Source organism: Microcaecilia unicolor, chromosome 4 (assembly GCF_901765095.1).
Source record: "Microcaecilia unicolor chromosome 4, aMicUni1.1, whole genome shotgun sequence".
Lineage (NCBI taxonomy): Eukaryota > Metazoa > Chordata > Amphibia > Gymnophiona > Siphonopidae > Microcaecilia > Microcaecilia unicolor.
Genome location: NC_044034.1, coordinates 59,397,258 through 59,417,929, shown reverse-complemented (window position 1 = coordinate 59,417,929; position 20,672 = coordinate 59,397,258). Strand labels below are relative to the sequence as shown.

Sequence of the window (20,672 nt, the reverse complement as noted above, 5' to 3'; positions counted from 1 at the left end):
GTCCACTTTTCAAAATAATAAATAACAATAAAACAAAACAAGGAAAAGAAAATAAGATGATACTTTTTTATTGGACTAAATACATTATTTGATTAGCTTTCCAAGGTAACGCTTCTTTTTCAGATTTCCTCATTTCTGATCTTAAGAAGAAGGGTTACCTTCAAAAGCTAATAAAAAAATATATATTTAGTCCAATAAAAAAAGGTATCAACTTATTTTCTTTTCTCTGTTTTGTTGCAATCTATTTATTACCCTATATTTTACAATGTGAAGCAGTTTGTAAAATACACATAAGGACATGCAGGACATGTATTTGCTGGCAAGCACAGCTGGAGCAGCCATTTTATAAACAAACACATGCAGAAAAAGAGGCATTGACTTGACAGCTTGCAAGTATAAGTGCCCACATTTATATAAATAGGGCTAGATTCTATATATTGTGTCTGTGAAAAATCCGCATGGAAAAAAATTACACCTACCGGTAGGCATATTCTCTAAAACACACCTAAATTTTATAGAATAGACTTAAATTTCCATGCGGTATATAGAATACGCCGAGAGACTCACCACACAACCAAATTTGGTTGTGTCCATTTAGGCCACGTTTTACTTGGTGTAAATCCCGATGCCCAAATTAGGCGCGATCGGGTGTATTCTATAATAATGTGCATAGATTTTAGAAATGCACTTGCTATGCCCATGGTCATGCCCCCTTTTCAACTATGCGACTTAGAATTTAGGTGCACCATGTTATAGAATACACTTCGCAAGTTGTGCGTGTAAATCTCAATTAATGGCAATTAGTGCTGATAATTGCTTGTTAACATCCAATTAACAGTGCTGATTAGCTAGTTAACCAATTAAGTTATGCACATTGTTACGGAATACACTTCGGTTTCCACACAGAATTTCAGGCACCATATACAGAATCTGGGGGATTGGGGTAGATTCAGTAAATGATACCCAAAGTTTGGTGCCAGGATGATGCATGCTAAGCATGATTTCTATATAGGCAATTCTGCATGGAACTGTCTTTATAGAATACTAGCATAAGTCATTTTTGTGCCTAAATTTAGGTGTGATCAATCATGCAGATAGGACTAAATCTTCATGTGCAGGGACCTTAAAGAATACACAGAACTATACCTAGCATCATACATAGCTCACATGACTTTACACATCCGTTAATATCAAAATATTTTTTGACCTATGGATCTTTAGATGTAACAACACATCTTACCCAATATTGAGAAGGAAGTTAAAGGAAGTAACTTGACCCTCTTCTTTGAAGAAGAAATCAAAACCTGGCCGTGTCTGCAGAGGTTCCTATTGTGAATGAAGCTAAGCAGCTTTATTTTTCGCTGGAATTTAATTTAGAAAGAAAATTCTTAAAAATGACTTTGCTGCTTAAGAAAAGTTGATTCTGCAGTATTTGTGTTGTTACATCTGAAGATCCATCTGTCAAAAAATATTTTGATATTAGTGGATGTGTAAAGTTATGTGAGCTGTGTATGATGCTGGGAATAGTTCTGTGTAAATTTAGGTGCGAGCATTTACTTCTGCCAAAGGCTGGTGGTGTAAATGCTTGCACCTACCTACTCTCAGGCATGGAAATAGAAGTATTCTATAACTCTGAACCTAAATCTTGGGAACACTGATGACCCCACCCATGCCAATAACTTGGCCACACCCCCTTTGGAGTATCACATGAGAGATGTAATGAAATGCATGCACTGCCTCCATTGTATGCAAATAGATCTCATGCATATTCAATGTTGAAATCCTGAAAAGCCAACTGGGTTGCGTCCTTCAAGGACTGAGGTTGCCCATCCCTTCTCTAGAAGATCAAAAGTGGGAGCCAGTTTAGAATTTACATGCAAACAATCCTACTCAGATGCTTCCACCAAAAATATCTAGGTAATCTATGTTCTGAGACCCCAGGAGAAGCCAATGAAGCGCTATAAGGATCAACAGGGCTTGAGTTGATGATGTCTTCAACCTCCTTCTCCTCTCAATGTTGGTCAATCAATTAGACTATATGAAACGCCATATATGCAGGAATTAAGATTTCTCTCCTTAAAAAATTACAGACAGCACCAAACACCGCTGCTCGCCATGACTACAGCACTCCTCTTCTTCAAAGGCTTCTCCTCTTTTATTAAAACTGGATTGGTTTCCCATAAACGCCAGGATCACCTTTAAAATATGTGTGACAGTATACCAAATTCTCTATGGCAGTGGTTCCCAAACTTGATCCTGGAAGCACCCCAGCCAGTCAGGTTTTTGGGATATCCACAATGAATATTCATGAGAGAGATTTGCATGCAGTGGAGGCAGTGCATGCAAATATCTCTCATGAATATTCATTGTGGATATCCTGAAAACCTGACTGGCTGGGGTGCCGCCAAGACCAGGTTTGGGAACCACTGCTCTATGGTTTATCACCTTCTTACATGCAACATCTAATTGATTTACCATCACATAACACAGCAATAACTTCTAGAGAATACCTCACTCTCCATTATCCAAATTGCAAAAGACTGCCTTACAAATAAATTTTTGTCATAGGCTTCACAGGTTTCCAATTTGTCTCATTTGAAACTATGATGCTGGCTAGACTTTTCAAAATCTGAAGCTGCCTGATTGTTGGCTGATTTCTCTATTAATCATAGTCAATAATGTTTAGGCTTCATGGATTAAAAGGTGCACACTTTTAATTACAGGCAGCCTCTCTCTTTTTACAAAATTCCTTCTCAAGAGTTCAGATCATGCTTTAATCGTGTTTTATATGTTATTGTATCATTGTTATTGATGAAAATAAATGTCCCTGCTGCATATACATAGAAATAATAATTAAAAACACCCATCCACCTAATGCTAAGAACTTGATTCAGTAACTCACACACTACTAACTGAATTTTTTTAAAGTTATTTAAAATGAATCAAGCTACAAAAGGTAGCCCAGGGATAGCTGTAGTATGTTTTTATCAACTTAAACTTAGTACAGTCTCTTCAAAGATGAGTGGATGAATTTTAAACCTGACACCACACAAACAAGTGAGTTCAATGAAACAATCCCTGTAATTAGATCTGTAGAACGGGTCCAACATTAGACATGTCCTCCAAAGCTCAGCTCTCTCTACATCAGCACATGACCAACTTCCTCCAGCTGAAAATCCATCTCCGAAAAGCATATCCCTTCAATCTCCTATTTAGACAATTTCAAGAAACCTTGAATCATGCTAGTATTAAATTGGATTACATTAGTTTTAATGAGTAACAGTAATGTTTGAGGATTAGACTGCATCATTTCACTAGAGATCCAGGATTAAGTGCTCGCAGCATGAAACAGCACGGTCTGGCAATGCTTTTATTTTCCCTGGATGTGAGCTATCAGCTATGCTGTTTTGAAATTCTTGTAATTCAAATAACAAGCAGAAAGTAGGTCGATTTCTTAATCTGTCAACAGACTTTGGGCCAGATCAGTTTATCACCACTAATCAGGCTCTGTGCAGGACAGACCTAAGACTATCTGATTCCTTAACCAAATCTTCAACTATGTGTCCTTTCTCCAAAAAGGCAGTTCAAGGTCCTTTCCATCTCTGTCCAGCATCTCCTTTTCCCTACCCCTGCTGTGTTCAGCATCCCCTTCCCTTCCTTTCCCTACCCCTCCAGGTGATCGGCATCTCACCATCCCTTCAGTACCTCCCACCCAGGTGCCCATCATCGTGTCTTCCCTTCCCCTCAGTTGGCTGCCATCTCCTCTTCCTTTCTCTTACCTCCCCCCCTTTTGATGTCCAGCATCACCATAAGAACATCCATACGAGGTCAGCCCAATGGTCTATCTAGCCCAGTATCCTGCTTCCAACAGTGGCCAATCCAGGTCACAAATACCTGGCACAATCACAAAGTGCAGCAAGATTCCATGCCACCAATCCCAGGAATAAGTAGTGGTTTTTCCCATTACTATCTTAATGACAGATTATAGACTTTTTCTCCAGGAATTTGTCCAAACCTTTTCAAAACCCAAATACACTAACTGCTGTTACCACATCCTCTGGAAACGAGTTCCAGAGCTTAACTATTGTTGAGTGAAAAAATATTTCTTCTATTTGTTTTAAAAGTATTAACATGTAACTTCATGGAGCATCCCAAGTGTTTGTATATTTTGAAAGAGTAAACAATTGATCCATGTTTACCTGTTCTACTCCACTCAGGATTTTGTAGACCTCTATCACATCCCCTCTCATCTGCCTCTTTTCCAAGCTGAAAAGCCCTAACCTCTTTAGCCTTTCCTCATACGGGAGAAATTCCATCCCCTTAATCATTTTGGTCGCCCTTCTTTGAACCTTTTCTAATTCCACTATATCTTTTTTGAGATACGGCAACCAGAACTGCACACAATACTCAAGGTGAGGATGCACCATGAAACAATACAGAGGCATTATAATATTTTTTGTTGTATTTTCTACCCTTTTCCTAATAATTGCTAGCTTTGCTAGCACTTTTTGGCTGCCACTGCACACTGAGCAGAAGATTTCAATGTAATGTCCACAATGACACTTAGATCTTTTTCTTGGGTGGTGACTCCTAAAGTAGAACTTAGCATCTAGTAACTATGATTTGGATTATTGTTCCCTATGTGCATCACTTTGCATTTCTCCACATTAATTTGGATGCCCATATTTCCTATCCTACGTTCCCCAGGTGTTCTGGGTCTTTCCTTCCCTACCCTTCAATATTCCAGCAACTTTCCTGTGCTACACACCCTTTTCCTACCTCCCCAGATAATTCAGCATCACCCTTTCCCTTCTTTTCTTTTCTTTTCTCCTCACCTCAATGTCTAACATCGCCCTTTCTCTTGCCTACCCGCCCCAGGTGTCCAGCATTTTCCTCTTCCCTACCTCTACATAGTCCAGCATCTCCTCTTCTCCACTTTTCCATTCTCTAACTCTGCAGGTGTACAGCATCACCCATTCTCTTCTCTTCCACCCTCCAGGGGTCCAGCATTGTCCCTTCCCTTCCTTTATACCTCCCAGGCATCCAACAACTTCCCTTCCCTACTGCTTTCCCATTTCACCCACCATCCCTCCCAGTGTTGCTCTTTTCCTTTCCTACATGGAGCTGCACTGCTGCCATCACTGCCTTCCACCAGGTCATCCCTTAAGGAAAGTGAGACTGGCTGCGCATAGCCTTAAATAAATATGTATGTTCAAGGCCTACACATCCCGCCACCTTCTGAACTTTCTGTTACAAAGATTTGTGCTTGTCTACCTGAGTGCAAGCTCTGACTTTGGTTCCATTCCAGCTATCACTAGCTGTAATATCCAGATTTATAAGAACAGAGAATTGTAAGTGTTGCCATACGGGGACAGACTGAAGGTCCATCAAGCCCAGTATCCTGTTTACAGCAGTGGCAAAGCCAGGTCACAATTTTATGCTGCTTATCCAAGAAATAAGCAGTGGCCTCTGTCTACCAAACGCAGGTCCCAACACCTGTGCATTTCCTAGCCTGGGCCATGCATGGGTAGTCCCTGGAATTATCCAGATAACGGTGATATTCAGTCTGCCATTCGGCTAGTTTAGGACAACAGAAAGGCTGTCTTAAGTTATCTCGATAGAGCCAGGGTGGCCTGGGATTAGAGACCTGATGGAGGCAGAAAATATCCAGGTAGTGGCAATACCTGGTTAACTATCCAGATAACATTGATGGTCAGTGGAATACCTGGATAATCAGCACTGATATCTGGATAGCAGTCAAATTAATATGCAGGTATATGTTTAAATACCACAGCCAGCATCTATAAGAAATGTTGCGTTTAAATACTGAAGTCTGTCTTTAAGTCATGAAAGAAAAAAAAAAAATATATATATATATATGTGCACTTTATAAAATCTGTGCATATATTGCAACTCTGCCCCATCTCTTCTCAAACCATGAGTCCAACAACACCTGCACATAGATTATGTAAAAACAGCTCAAACCTGCAGTGTGCCTACTTTTTATGTGTGTACTGTATATCTATGTGTAATCTGCTGTCGTGTATAACATGTAGAAATGCTTTTACAGGCAATTTTCAAAGGGTCTGCTTTTGAAAATTCAGGGATGTGGGTATATAAGTGCACCCTGCCTTACAGAGGTTGCAAAGTACGCACTGTAACGTACATACAGTAAGGATGTGCTTTTTGTTAGCATACCTTTTAAAGATGCTACTTTAGGAAAGGTCCCATTTTATGCAATGAGAACTAAGGGCCCTTTTACTAAGGCTTAGAGACTGCTAACGGAACTAGTGTGCACTAAATGCTAAGAAGCCTATTTTATACCTATGGTCTTCTTAGCATTTAGCATGCACTAATTCAGTTAGGGGCCCTTTTACTAAAGGATTGCCGCATGGCAACCTGGAACTACTGCCGGCGGTAGTTCTGCCTCGAGCACACGCCATTTCTGATGCTATGGAAAATAATTCTGTAATTTCTAGTGCAGCACTAATCCGGCGGTATTTGGGCAGCACCGTATGCTGCATGGTTACCGTTGGGTTACCGCGGGAGCCCTTATCACCACCTCAATGGGTGGTGGTAAGTGCTTCTCCCCACATGGCCACACAGTAAGAATAATCTTACTGCGTGGCCATGTCTTTTTTAGGGGCTTTTTACCCTCTGCGATAAAAAGGCCCCTGGTGCATGCCAAAAATGGCTGCTGCTGCTACCACAGGGCCCTTTTTTTTACCGCAGCTTGGCAAAAGGACCCCTTAGTGTACGCTAAGCTTTAGTAAAAGGGCCCCCTAATTATTAATAGTCTGGAATAAAAGTGAAATAACCCATCTTAATGGAATCCCAAGTTGATAACTTCCCTCCTTAATGTACAAAAATTAACATGAGTGTATGTCAAAAAGTTTTAATATTCATTAAAATTTTGATTAAAATGAGTGTTTGAAACAAGCCAAACAAAGTGCAAACATTAACCTGACTATGACTTACAATAACCAGAAGGCATTTTTTTTTCCTTTACCGTGGTCTTGGGAATTAACTTGGAATTAGAGATGGAGAGCTGTTCTGCAAAGTCACCTCTAAAATGGGGGAAGGGGAGGAAGGCAAATTATTTTTTTTCAGGAAGCAAATGGAGAAACCTCAATGTGCCAGTCTCTTGTACTGATGCTGAAAGCCTGAAAAATTAATCTTGCAAAATAATAATAATGGTAATTGAATGGTGAGGCTAAAAAGGTAAAATCAGAGTATTCACCTCTGAAAGAACGGGGAAGATAGGAGGAAACGGAGCAAAAGAGGTTGATGTGAGGGAGGACAATGCTTTGATTGTGCAATGCAGAGAAAATTTAAAAACCAGGGTATCTTCTCTGGAACTGGTAATCACCATTACGGAACTATGTAAGCCACATTTAGCCTGCAAATAGGTGGGAAAATGTGGGATACAAATGTTATAAATAAATAAACCAAATGAACCAAAAACAAACCAAAACTTTTTGCTTTGTGCACATTTCTAACACATGGGGACCTGAAAATAGAATTTCCTTGCAAACATACTTTATCTGCTCCACCCTAACCTGGCCCTTGTTTCTGTGATAAAAAGCAGGCATGCTAATATGCAGCTCACATACCTTTGGCCACTGAGAGAAAGGCAGTTTTCAGCCTTCAGAATTTACCTAGGTAACTGCTTTGTTAACCAGGCAAATTACTTTAAAGATTTTCATCAGTAAGAGTAATTTACAAAAAGTTTTCCACAGGTTAAAAATGTTTTATTGCATAATTTGCTTGTCTGAAAATGTCCTACAGTGTATGCACGTACAGTAGTAGAGAAGGTGTTCCCAGGGTGAGGGATAGGATCGCGGGAGAAAATATATATAAATTTGGCTCCCCCCACCCCCAGGTTACACACACTGTTTTTGATTTTTTTTTTTTAACGTATCTGCAGAAAAAAAGCACATGCAATGTTTAGCAGGTGCTTTTCCTTGGGCAATTTTCAAAGTGCCAATACTTTTAGTCTGAAAACTGGAGCACCCACAGACATTCACAGCAATGTGGTATAACTGGAGAGAATATTGAACAGCAACAAAATTCTGGAATTGTCTTGGTTATTGATTGTCTCATATTTAGTAATATTTATTATTATTATTTGTCCAATATTCAAAGGATTTATGCTCCTAACTTTGAGGTCCTTTTACTTAGGTTCACTAACAAATTTAGCGCATGCTAATAGCATGCACTAAATGATAAGATGCCCATTATATTCCTATGCGTGTTTTATCATATAGCACATGCTAATCGTCTCTCTTTGTTAAATTGTACAGCGCTGCGTAACCCTAGTAGCGCTCTAGAAATGTTAAGTAGTAGTAGTAGTAGTAGTTAGGAGTTGTACATACCTCCTGCTACCCACTGTAGTAGACTTAGGGAATAGAGGAGTTTGGCTTTCTTGAGCTGTGAAGTTAGGTGTATCAAGCATTAGAGACACTGTAAATAAAAGCCCACCTTTTTGATGCTGCTTTTAACTCCTAACCCTTATTCACTTGTTCAGAACTCTTATTTTATCATCCTCACTTTAATATTCCCTTATCTCTTGTTTGTCCTAATTAGATTGTAAGCTCTGTTGAGCAGGGACTGTCTCTTCATGTTCAAGTGTATAGCGCTGCGTACATCTAGTAGCGCTTTAGAAATGATAAGTAGTAGTAATAAATTGGCCTCTAGGATATACTATTACTAGCGAATAATTCTTTATTCAAAATTTCACTAAACTCTTTAGGAACATTAAAAAGTGGGTGGTAACAGGGGCAGATTTAGGGCAAGTAAAAAAAATTAGGAGCTTAGCACTGATTTTCAGCACTAGGCTCACAGATCTGGCTCATTGACATTAACAATGTATCCTGTATTCCGCTAACACCTCACGGCTCTAAGTGGACCACAATTCAGAAGAAGCTGGACATATCCAGGAAGATACAATTTATTTATTTTTTTTATTTTTGTTACATTTGTACCCCGCGCTTTCCCACTCATGGCAGGCTCTATGCGGCAGGCAATGGAGGGTTAAGTGACTTGCCCAGAGTCACAAGGAGCTGCCTATGCCGGGAATTGAACTCAGTTCCCCAGGACCAAAGTCCACCACCCTAACCACTAGGCCACTCCTCCACAAACTTTACATGCTCATAAACCTAAGCAAACGAATGGCAGGCTTAAATTTATGAGCAAAACTTTGAAATTAGGATACATTTTTAGCTGAAAAGTCATGATCCTAAGAGGCCCTTTTACAAAGCAGCAGTAAGCACAAAGCAGGCTTACCACAATACCGCATGCTAATCCAGACCTACCGCTGGCCCAACGCGGCCGCTGGCGGTAGCTCCAACCCCAGTGCATGCCATTTGCCATGCTAGGGAAAACAGCTGGCTATTTTCTAGCATGGCACTAACCTGCCAGTTATCGGGCAGCACCATGCGCAATCTTACCGCATGGCCATGGCTATTTTCAGGCATTTTTACCCGCTATGGTAAAAAGGGCTGCAACAGATGGCAAAAACAGCCTAAGTTTGGCTGACAATAGAGCACATATTTAGGAGGCTGACTTACCTAGACATGCTTTGCATGGCCTGTATAGTTTTCTAGAGCCACCATGTCCTTTCAATGAGTTCATTCTTTTCCTATTTTTTTAAATTAATTTTCTTTAATTTTATCACGTTATAAATTTGTAAACCACCTTAGCCTTTTATTAGAAGAGATGATAAATCAGGCTTTAAATATAAGCATAACTTCATGGCTTGTCCCTCTAGTCTGTATTTTCTGAAAGAGTAAATGATTAATTCACACTTGTCCATTTTCACTCCACTCAAAATTTGATAGAACTCTGTCATATCTGTCTCAGCTGTCTGTTCTCCAAGCTGAAGATTCCTAACCTCTTTAGCCTTCATATGAAAGGTGTTCCATTCCCTTAATTTTGCACTCTTCTCTGTACTTTTTCTAATTCCACGGTATCTTTTTTTTTTTTGAGATGTTGAAAACCAACTTAATGTTTTTCTGTTATATTACAATCATGTTTCTTTCATTGTCATGTAACCCAAAATCCTTCTGTAATACCAAATGTCTTTTCTCTTCTTATTTCCACTATTCATGATGTATTGTAAGCCACATTGAGCCTGCAAAGAGGTGGGAAAATGTGGGATACAAGTGCAATAGATAAATAATTAAAAATAAATGTACAAATGTATGTGTGTGTACATCACAAATCCTCCCTGCTCCACTTAAACTATGCATCTGGGAATGTTTACTTAACAGCTTGTGTATCTATGTGCCATCTTGATGGTACACATACTTATCCCCCAGATTCTATAAATGGCATGCAAATTTATGTGTGCAAAATTGCATGCTATTATGAGATGCGGGTGTAACTAAATTAGCTAATGAGCCAATGAGCACCAAGAATTGGGTGCTAATAATTATTGGAATCAATTGGCAACAACTTGGATTTGCGTGCGCATCTTGCTATGCTCTATTATTCTATAAAGATCTGTGCATTAGCGTTTGACTCAAAAGGGTGTGACCATGAGAGGGGCATGAGTGGATCAGGGGTGTTCACTAAACATGTGTGCAGTATTATTGAATACCGGGCATCCGTGCCTAAATTACGTACTAGGATTTACACCAGGTTTCTGTTTAGCGCGAAACTCTATAAGTGCTGTTTATAGAATAGCGCTCTGCAGATTTTTCTTGGTGACAAAATTTGAGCACCATTTACTGAATCCAGTTCTGTATACGTATATTCAGCTGCGTAATTTCATAACAACCCTTTTCTGCATGAAAACATGCTTTGCATCTAAAATTATTTATAAAATTGCCCCCTTTAAGTATTTTGTTTTTGGCTACACATGACATGCCACTAGCATGTACATAATCTAAATTCAAGAGAGAACAGAGAGAAACAGACAAACCCAGGGAGCTCAGAGACCCATCCCTAGCTTCAAGTCTTATGTCTATGCTGCCAGCTCAGCCTTGGCACTGCCAAACCATGTTCACTAGGCTTTAAAATATAAGGTTAATTAAACTAGGTCAGGCTTCTGGGATACACTCCTATAACTGCCAGCAATTAATTCAAACAAGTATAAACAAGACGGTTCTTCAGTTCCTCAGCACTAGACCACTGAGTTCTGCAACAAGATGAAACAGAGGCTGGGAAACATTAGCTTATTCTCTCCACTGGGGCCCTGCAGTCTTGTCTTAGCATCCATGGCCTACTGAGGAGGAGGAGGAACAGAGAACTCCTACAACAAGAAAGACAGCTTTTCAAAGTAAAGGTATCAGTATTTAGGAGGTAATTCTTTACAAGTGGGCACCTCCTTTTAGGCATTCCAATGTTATGTGGTGAGAACCTATTCTATAAAGGCATTTGGGCACCTGGATTCCGTTGTGGTAATCCTGTGGTGGTGTTGACTAATGTTTATATGCCTGAAGTTACACGTGTAAGTGGGACACATGCTCATATCCCACCCATGTTTATGCTTCCCTTGTATTTATGCACTATCCCCCTAATTCTATAAAAGTCGCCAAGAATTGTGCAAGCAATTTAACTAAATACAGCTAATTAGCACCAATAATTGGCTTTTTAACAAGCAATTATTGGCACTCTTTAAATTTAATTGGAATTTACACACATATATTTAGGCACGGGATCCACACCTAAATTTTGTGCATGAGTACAAAAGGGGGGGAGGTGCAGAAATGGGAGGATCACGGGCAGAATGGGGGCATTCCTAGCATTTACGTGTGTTGTTATAGAATAAAGGGGTATTTGTGTCCAATTTAGGTGGTACATTTGCTCTACATTTCAGTTGGCGCACATGGCCACGCCTAATGTCGAGCACGATTCACGAGCATAAGTGCTATTCTAAAAGCCACACCTGAATTTAAGCATGGCTTATAGAATAGTGCTTTTTTCAGTGCCATATATGGAATTCACCCTTATGTCACTTAGGTGCACTGCTTCAGAATAGTGCTTATGCATCTTGCTAGTACTTATAGCCTGGATTCAGTAAATGGCACTCAAAATTCGCCACTGAATGGTATTCTATAATGGATGTTCTGGGATCAGCGCCCTTCATAGAATAGCGCGTAGTGCCAGGATCTGTACCCAGCTTTGTGTGCAAGTATTTACACCAACTAAATCCTGGTACAAAAGTTAGGTGCAGATCCCCGGTTTTCTGTAATACTGCGTACATCTTTAGTGAATGCCCCTGTCCTGCCCATGCCCCTCCTGTGGCCATGCCCCCTTTGCATTGTACACTATCCCAATGTGGCGGCAAGCTCTGCCCACTGGATTCAGCCTACATGATGGTCCAGATAGTCTCATGCTGTGTCCTGTTCTCAATCTAATTTCCTTGGTTGAAACATTATGCTCACTAAACAATGAGGCACTGTGTTTTGCTGTTGAATATATCAATAATTCTGTCATAGCAGGGGCGTAGCTACGGGTGGGCCTGGATGGGCCCAGGCCCACCCAATTTCAGCTCAGGCCCGCCCAAGCGCGCACACATTGCAGCAGAAACGGCACCCGCTCTGGCTCAGCTGATCTTTCCAGACTCGCAGCGGCGAACTGGCAGGCGACGGTAGTAAAAGCATAAAGCAGTCAGGCTCCTCGACTCCGTTCTTCGCTTCCCTGCCCTCTCTGCGTCCCGGCCGGAGATGGAGGGAAGGAACTGGAAGCCATTTAGAAAATCTCTGTCTACTCCCCCGCGCAGCCGTCGCCGTTCACTCAAATTACAGCAAACAAACCTGTGAGCTGCTGCCTGCATCCACGTTGTCGTTCTTTATTGTTGGTAAGCAGAGGGTGGTGAGCAGAGGGAAGGATGGGACTGGGAGGGGTGGGGAGCAGAGGGAAGGGGCAGGAGATGGATGGGACTGGGAGAGGAGGTGAGCAGAGGGAAGGGGCAGGAGATGGATGGGACTGGGAGGGGTGGGGAGCAGAGGAAAGGAGCAAGAGATGGATGGGACTGGGAGAGGAGGTGAGCAGAGGGAAGGGGCAGGAGATGGATGGGACTGGGAGAGGAGGTGAGCAGAGGGAAGGAGCAGGAGATGGATGGGACTGGGAGGGTGGTGAGTACAGAGTATGGGGAATGGGGGACTAATGAAGTGGGTGAAAGATGGGGGAGGAATTTAGGAGACTGGGTAAGGGAGAGACAGAGGGGGGAATGGGAGTGCTGGAGAGGGAATGAGAGGGAGATGGTCAAAGGGGAGAGAGGAGCATCGATGGACATGGATGGGAGGACAGGGCCTAGGGAGAGAGGAGAAATTGCTGGACATGGAAAAGAGGGCAGGGGAGAGAGGAGGGTTGCTGGACATGGGTGGATGGAGGGGAGGGCAGGGAGAGAATTGTTGGACATGGATGGAGGGGAAGGAAGGGAAGACAGGAAGGAGATGCACATGGATGGAGGGGAGAAAGAAGAAATTCTGGACATGGATGGAGGGGAGGGAAGACAGAGGAAGGAGATGCACATGGATGGAGGGGAAGGGAGAGAGAAGAAATGCTGACATAGATGGAGGGGAGGGAAGAGAGAGGAAAGAGATGATATGAGGGAAAAGGAAGAGAGGAGAAAAACTGCACATGGATGGAGAAAACAGGCAGAAGCTGGATCCACTGGACAGTCAAGTCTGCGGCGGACCCAGCTTTTACTTACAGATGTAGAGCAAGAAATGAAGAAGAAAGGAGGAAAATAAAGAAATAAATGGAAAGGAAGCCCTGGAAACAGAGTTAAGAGGACAGATAGCAGCAGAATCAGATACTGGGCCAGCATGACCAGAAAAATAAAGTCAACAGACAACAAAGGTAGAAAAAATCATTTTATTTTCATTATAGTGTTGGAATATGTCCACTTTGAGAATCAGGTGCTCAACATTAAACGTTTATATTCACTTATTTATGGCATTTTAGCCCACATTAAACATGAATTAGATTGGAACCTGGGATCATTTATTTTTTTTCCCTGGAGAGAGTAATGCATTGCCTCCCCCCCCCCCCCCCCCCCCCGGCTATAGCCAGCTCTGCAATTTTGAGGGGAGGTGGGGGGGGGGGGGCGCAGAGGTGGACCGGGGAGAGAGCCTGTTGTTAAACATTTACCAGCAAACCACTGTCTAGTGCCCACCCATCCAACCTGTTGGCCCACCCAAAAATTGACTTCTGGCTACGCCACTGTGTCATAGTCCAATTAATCACATACTTCTCTCTCAAAAGATAAAAGTCATAGATTATGGAGGTGGCTGGTGAGCATTGAGGCTCTTGATGCTGTTTTGATCCTGTTTAGAGTAGAAAAGAGTCATTCCACAGTGTGTCACTGGCAGAGTGATAAGTACAGTATGCCTGATTACCCAGACTATTCTCTGCAGGTGGTAGTCCGGATAATCATAGAGCTGGATGATTTGATATACCTACTTTTTAAAAGAACATACAATCAGAGCAAGGGCAAAGCTTTCCTCTGCTGCATATGTCAGGAGGAAAGGGAAAGGGCCACAAAAGGAAATGGCAGGGCTTTTCTCTGCTGTGTCCCCATTCCCGTTCATGTCATTTCCTGCAGCAGTCTGCGCAGACCACGAGGATGATTGGCTGGGAAGGTTGTCACGTTCCTGGTGATGCATAAAGATGGTGAGCCCTTGTGCCTACCTTCTAAGGGTCGGTGATCGTCCAACCTGCAGGAACTTCATCTGGACCAGTCACGGTTCCCCGAGGATTTATTTATTTATTTATTTATTTGTTACTTATATCCCACATTTTCCCACACATGCAGGCGCAATGTGGCTTACAGAGAATTACATAAGAGTACAAACTTAACAGCTTAGGCAAGCATAAAGAAGTAAACATGGGGGAAGAAACTAACAAAGTGAACTAAGTAGGGTAAGGGACAAGGGATGTTTTAATCAACATGGTAAATTGAGGGATAAGTCTTAGCAAAGAGGAATGTCTTTAACAACTTCTTAAAAAAGCCCTCAGGTTCAGGTGACTGGCAGGACTTGAGGTGAGGCTGAGGAGACTGACCAGGGCAAGGAGGGGGAACACAACAGTGCTGATCAATATTACCCCCCCCCCCCCCCACACACACACACACACACACACACACTTTTCCTTTAGCACTAATACCAATGAAACATGAATATAGGGGCATAGATAAAATCAGGATCCCCAGATCCATATCACCTTAAATCAGGATTCAATGAAGGATCAGGCTTTTACCCAGCCAGCCACATCCCCAGATCCTTTGCTGCCTTGGCAAGGCCCTGCTATGCCCTGGCTTATCCTGCCCATGAATCTTGGGAAATTAGCACGTGGCCATTTTACTGCCGCTAAAAGTGGCCTCTGTGCAGGGAAACCCATGCACTAAAAATAGCACAGATCACTTTTTAGCACAGTTTAGTAAAAGGGCCTCTTAAACTTGTTTCATAGACACACTGTTATGAAATTACCCCACATAAGCAGCTGCCACAACATCCTCCTCTTTTCAGGTGGAATAAATCTAATGTTCCACAGTTCACTAGAAATTGTCCCCTTACGGTAGGGACTGGCTCTTCAATTATACATCATCTACCGCTTACTAGGACTAGCTCTGTCATCAATATATACAGCACTGACAAAAAAAAACTCTGCTCTCACAAAATACATTCTATCATTATCTCTTGTTATATATGAGAGTGATGATCCTCTCATTATATAGGGGGGCTGAGATAATACCCTCCTTTCCCATGTGAACTAGGCCGCCGCCTAGGAACTACCCTCTCTTCCCAGCCTGGGCTCATCTGACTGAGGCAAAGAATCATCTCTCTCTTTTCAGCAAGGGCTGGGTCTATGTCGGAGGACACGCCTCCCCCCTCCTTTGCTCCTCCTGTGAGCTGTCCCGCCACTGGCCCAGCGTCGGCGGGCGCAACCAGGTGCGGTCTGGGAGGGAGGAGGGGGAGCCGCAGGTGAGGGCGGCCCTAACTCCTCCTCCTGCTGCTGGTCGTGTCACACTTTTCCCAGGTTGGCCGTGGGGTTCAGCGCTGTTGTCTCGCTCGCATTTTTGATCCCTTAGTAATGTCAACGTGATCGCGGGAATCTGGAAGGGTTGTATTTATTCACCGCCGCCAGGAAAATGACTAAAGTTTCAAACAGGCTGGATCTCAGTTTTCTCAATGAAGAAGAAGTGAGTAAGATCTTGGCGGTGCTGGAGCGGGACGAGCAGCTGAAGCGAGCGGAGAGAGACCGAGTCAGGTAGGCTGGAGCTACGGACGGACGGACAGACAGACAGATCCCCGGGCCACGCTCCGAGCTAGATCTTCCCTCGTCCTAAAAGGGTTTTATGCTACGATGGGCGTGTGTCTGGCTGTTCCGGGTGTGCGACAGGCTGGGGACTGAATGGGAGCAGCAGCTCCTTGCTCTCAGGACTGTGTACGTGTATATGTGTCCGCAAAGGTGCGTTCTTGTGACTGATCGGCACACATATGGCTGTACAGACAGACTAGGTCATGGGAAGTCATCTTGAGGACCTGTGAATATCACTGACACAAGAAGAGAGAGGAAAGCGGGTAGACCTGCAGCAGATGTACGTGTATTTCTCCGATTTTGAGATTATGGCCGTGCCGACTTATTGCCTTGTAAAGGCCCCCCACCCCCAACAGCTAGGGTTAACTCGTTTGGCCTCCCTAGCTAAACCGGTGCCCTGCTGTGTTACGGGCTAGATCAGACCTTGGGTCAGGTTTGGGACTGACTTGGGTTTCGTCCTTGTTGAACTGGTCGTTCATAGACTCTCTTTGATCCTGTAGGGGCTTCTCAGGGCTGCATTCTATGTCCCACTCTTTTCAACTATGTGTAAAACTAGAAGGAAGTGTGATTAGAGCAAAGGGGATTGTCAGTTGTAGGTAATCAATAGAATAAAACATGGAAAAGAAAATAAGATGATGCCTTTTTTATTGGACATAACTGAATATGTTTTATTTTATTTCTTTTCCTTGTTTTATTTTGTTTTATTTCTATTGATTACCTTTAAAAGTGGACTAACACGGCTACCACACCTCTCTCATACTCAGTTGTAGGTGTAATAGCACCCAATTATATTAACGAACTTGACTCCTCTCAAAGTGTGAAGTGTTAGTAGCATTGAGTAACAACAACCTTCTAAAGATGCTTCATGTATGATAGACAACAGATCAGTGCTAAAAAATGTACAGTTTTATGGGTTAGCAAAATATCTGTTATTGTTCAACACCCTAACTGTATATTTAGATGGAGAGAATTTGCAGATCAAGGACTATTAGCCGATTTTACAGTAAGGGAGCTTTTGGATTTCAAAGGTGATCATAGGACCTATAGAGGGGCATAATCGACCAGAAACGCCTATCTCCATGGGCGTTAATCTCCGAGAACGGGTCCGTGAAGGGGCGGAGTGAACCGTATTTTTTAAAAAAATAGACGCCCATGCTTTATTCGCCAAGGTGTGAGCTGGGCGTTTTTGCTTTTCACCGATAATGGAAAATGAAATCGCCCAGCTCAAAAACGAATAAATGCAAGGCATTTGTTCGTGGGAGGGGCCAGGATTCATAGTGCACTGGTCCCCCTCACATGCCAGGACACCAACCGGGCACCCTAGGGGGCACTTTTACAAAAACAAAAAAAAAGGTAAAAGAGCTCCCAGGTGCATAGCACCCTTCCCTTGGGTGTTGAGCCCCCCAAATCCCCCTCAAAACCCACTGCCCACAAGTCTACACCAGTACTATAGCCCTAAGCGGTGAAGGGGGGCACCTACATGTGGGTACAGGGGGTTTGGGGGGGGTTGGACGACTAGTAGCATTAAGCAGCACAATTGTAACAGGTAGGGGGGGGATGGGCCTGGGTCCACCTGCCTGACGTCCACTGCACCCCCTAACAACTGTTCCAGGGACCTGCATACTGCTGCTTGGGAGGAGGGTATGACATTTGAGGGTGAAAGTAAAAGTTGTGAAACATCATTTGTTGTGGTGGGAGGGGGTTAGTGACCACTGGGGGAGTCAGGGGAGGTCATCCCCGACTCCCTCTGGGGGTCATCTGGTCATTTAGGGCACTTTTTGGGGCCTTATTCGTCAAAAAACAGGGTCCAGGAAAAGTGCCCTAAATTCTAGCTACAAACGCATCCATTATCGGCGAAGGGCGCCCATCTCTGTTCGGGTGATAACCACGCCCCAGTTCCGCCTTCACCACGCCTCCGACACTCCCCCGTCAACTTTGTCCGCATCCGCGACGGAGTGCAGTTGAAAGCGTCCAAAGTTCGGCTTTCGATTATGCCGCTTTATTTGTTTTTGTGAGAAGAACGCCCATCTCCCGATTTAGGTCGGAACTTGGGCGTTATTCTCGTTCGATTATAAGCAGGATGGTATGCTATCATCGCCTCTTCTTATACAGCACTTAATTTACTTTATTATACAGTATTTTCTTAACTGCCTTTGAAGGCAACAGCAACACCATTTACATAATAGTTATAGTAGTAAAATAGCAGTAGGGAATTAAAGAGAAATAATTGTATTCATTTTTACATAGGATAGATCTTCCATCTTGATTCATGCCTTAATTACCACAGGTTAGACTAGTAGAAGCTTCAAAATGCTATGGCAGGATTTCTTGTGGCTTAGGCTATGGGATCAATCTCTTCAGTTCTGAGTGTTCGCCACTGGCTACAGACTGGATATCTGGGCCAAATTAAAATGTTATCCTTTGTTTTTAACTGAGATAAAATCTTCAAAGGAGTAGCCCTGTTAATCTGGTGTAAGAAAAATAGCAGCGTCAGTGGCATATAATTGACTAATTTATTGCGGCATGAACTGTTGAGAATTAGAGTCCTTTTCATCAGATGCATGGAAGACATCTGAGTCAGCCGTATGAAACAGAAATTCATCAATCTCATGAAGAAACTTACTCAGGTATAGACAGCCATCCATGTGGAATCAGCAAGAGATCAACCCCCAAGGACTTAGGATACAAAATAATAACATCCATATATCATATAAACTGTGGAGACTGAGTAGTTTCCTGGAAAGGGTGTAGTACAACCCATCATCTAATCATCATCGTATACATGCATCTGACCAAGTGGACACTGGTCCTTGAAAGCTAATGCCTTCTTAATACATTGATTAGTCTATAAGGTGCCACGTGCCTCTTGTCATTTTTAAATAACAGAAGCCTCAGTTTACCCAAGTGACTTGACCTTGTCATAAACAAGCATAAGCTAATCATCTATCTACCGGTTCAAATAACCACTATCTACAATGACTCAGAAACATCTCCTACCAACCTTCTTACCCTCCATGCTCTTCCCATCTTCTCCTTAATCGCTCCACCGCCTTACCTATCCCTATCCTTTTTCTCCTACCTCTTCTATCCCATCTACTCCTTGTTCATTTGTCCTATCACATACCCCCTTTGTTGATTCTGCTATTATTGATTGTATTCTCTTGTTACTATGTAAGCCACATTGAGCCTGCGATGAGCGGGAAAGCGCGGGGTACAAATGTAATAAATATTTAAGAAAGTGTTTACAGCAGCATCTTCCAGTTAGATGCATTAGATCTGCTGGTGGAAAGTATTTAAAGACACCCCCCCTCCCGATAGGACGTGGAAAGGGATTAAGCCTATTGTACCAACATTGTGGAACTCTCTAATACGTTATTTCATACACTGAGGATTGCATTGATTTTAGTTGAAGGGGAGCTTGTTGCTTATTTCGATGAACACAGTTTTTACTTCAGAGATGGTTTATCTATTAATCCTAAATGTTTCTGACTGAGACGGTTTCATGATGAGTGTGTTAAGATAATTAAGATGCAAACTTGCTGTTACTGAGTTTTTATTTTTGAGATTTGGGGAAAGGGTACCTCTTTTTATGTTTTGTGTTTTTTTTGGGGGGGGGGTTTGTCTGTGCTGTTTTTAGATTTTGTGTTTAAATATTTTATTGGTTTTGTTATATAGCGAGAATAACAACATGTGACAACGAGAAACAATGTTAAACAATGCAAACTATAGCAAACTGCAAATCTTCAGGTACATTAACAGGGGCACATAGAAGAAAGGGAGGGAAGAAGAAAAAAGGAGGATTTATTAAACACACATAGCTAGTGTTCTAGCTCCTCGTCGATTACCCAGTCTCTATTTCTTCACACACAGGTCTCTTTGGACACCTCTCAGGTCGCATACAATTGACCCTCACATCTCAAATTTGTGCTGGTCTTGTCAGGTGCGGCAGGGTACCCTTAGATATCTTCTTTTTGACTGTGTGTGTATTCAAGGCTTCTGGAGATCTGTGTGGCGCACTTTGACTGATGTCTTTCACTTTTCTGCTCCAATGTTATATAAGTATTTGCTGTTCAAGAGTCAATGTTTTAGTACTGTATTAAAGTCTAATGAACGTTTGCTTGTCAACACTATGCTCTCTTTAGCTCTGAAGGTAGTGTTTTCACACTGGAAAGCTCTGCATGTAGCCACTCATCAGGGATGGTGGGATTTGTTGTTTCAAATTTATAAATTTGAAATGTATCTTGCTAACAATGCACCTCGCTTTGTCCTGTATAAGGGAAAATGGTTGCCGCTAATGTCATGGTTCTCAACGGCAAGATGAGCAGAGTTTCTATTGTAGATTCATTTGTAAATGTGATATATGCTGTTTTTAGATTTTAACTTCTAGTTTTTGTCTATGT

General features: G+C 42.4%; 1 protein-coding gene across 1 annotated transcript in view; it reads left to right on the top strand.

The window, feature by feature from the left end:
• Positions 1-16,004: 16,004 nt before the first annotated feature.
• Positions 16,005-20,672, top strand: part of EXPH5 (exophilin 5) — an 84,844-nt gene continuing 80,176 nt past the window's right edge. Inside the window, exon 1 of the mRNA XM_030200275.1 lies at positions 16,005-16,221. Coding sequence (XP_030056135.1) covers positions 16,103-16,221 — 119 coding nt within the window. The 5' untranslated portion in view covers positions 16,005-16,102. The remainder of the gene's footprint in view (positions 16,222-20,672) is intronic.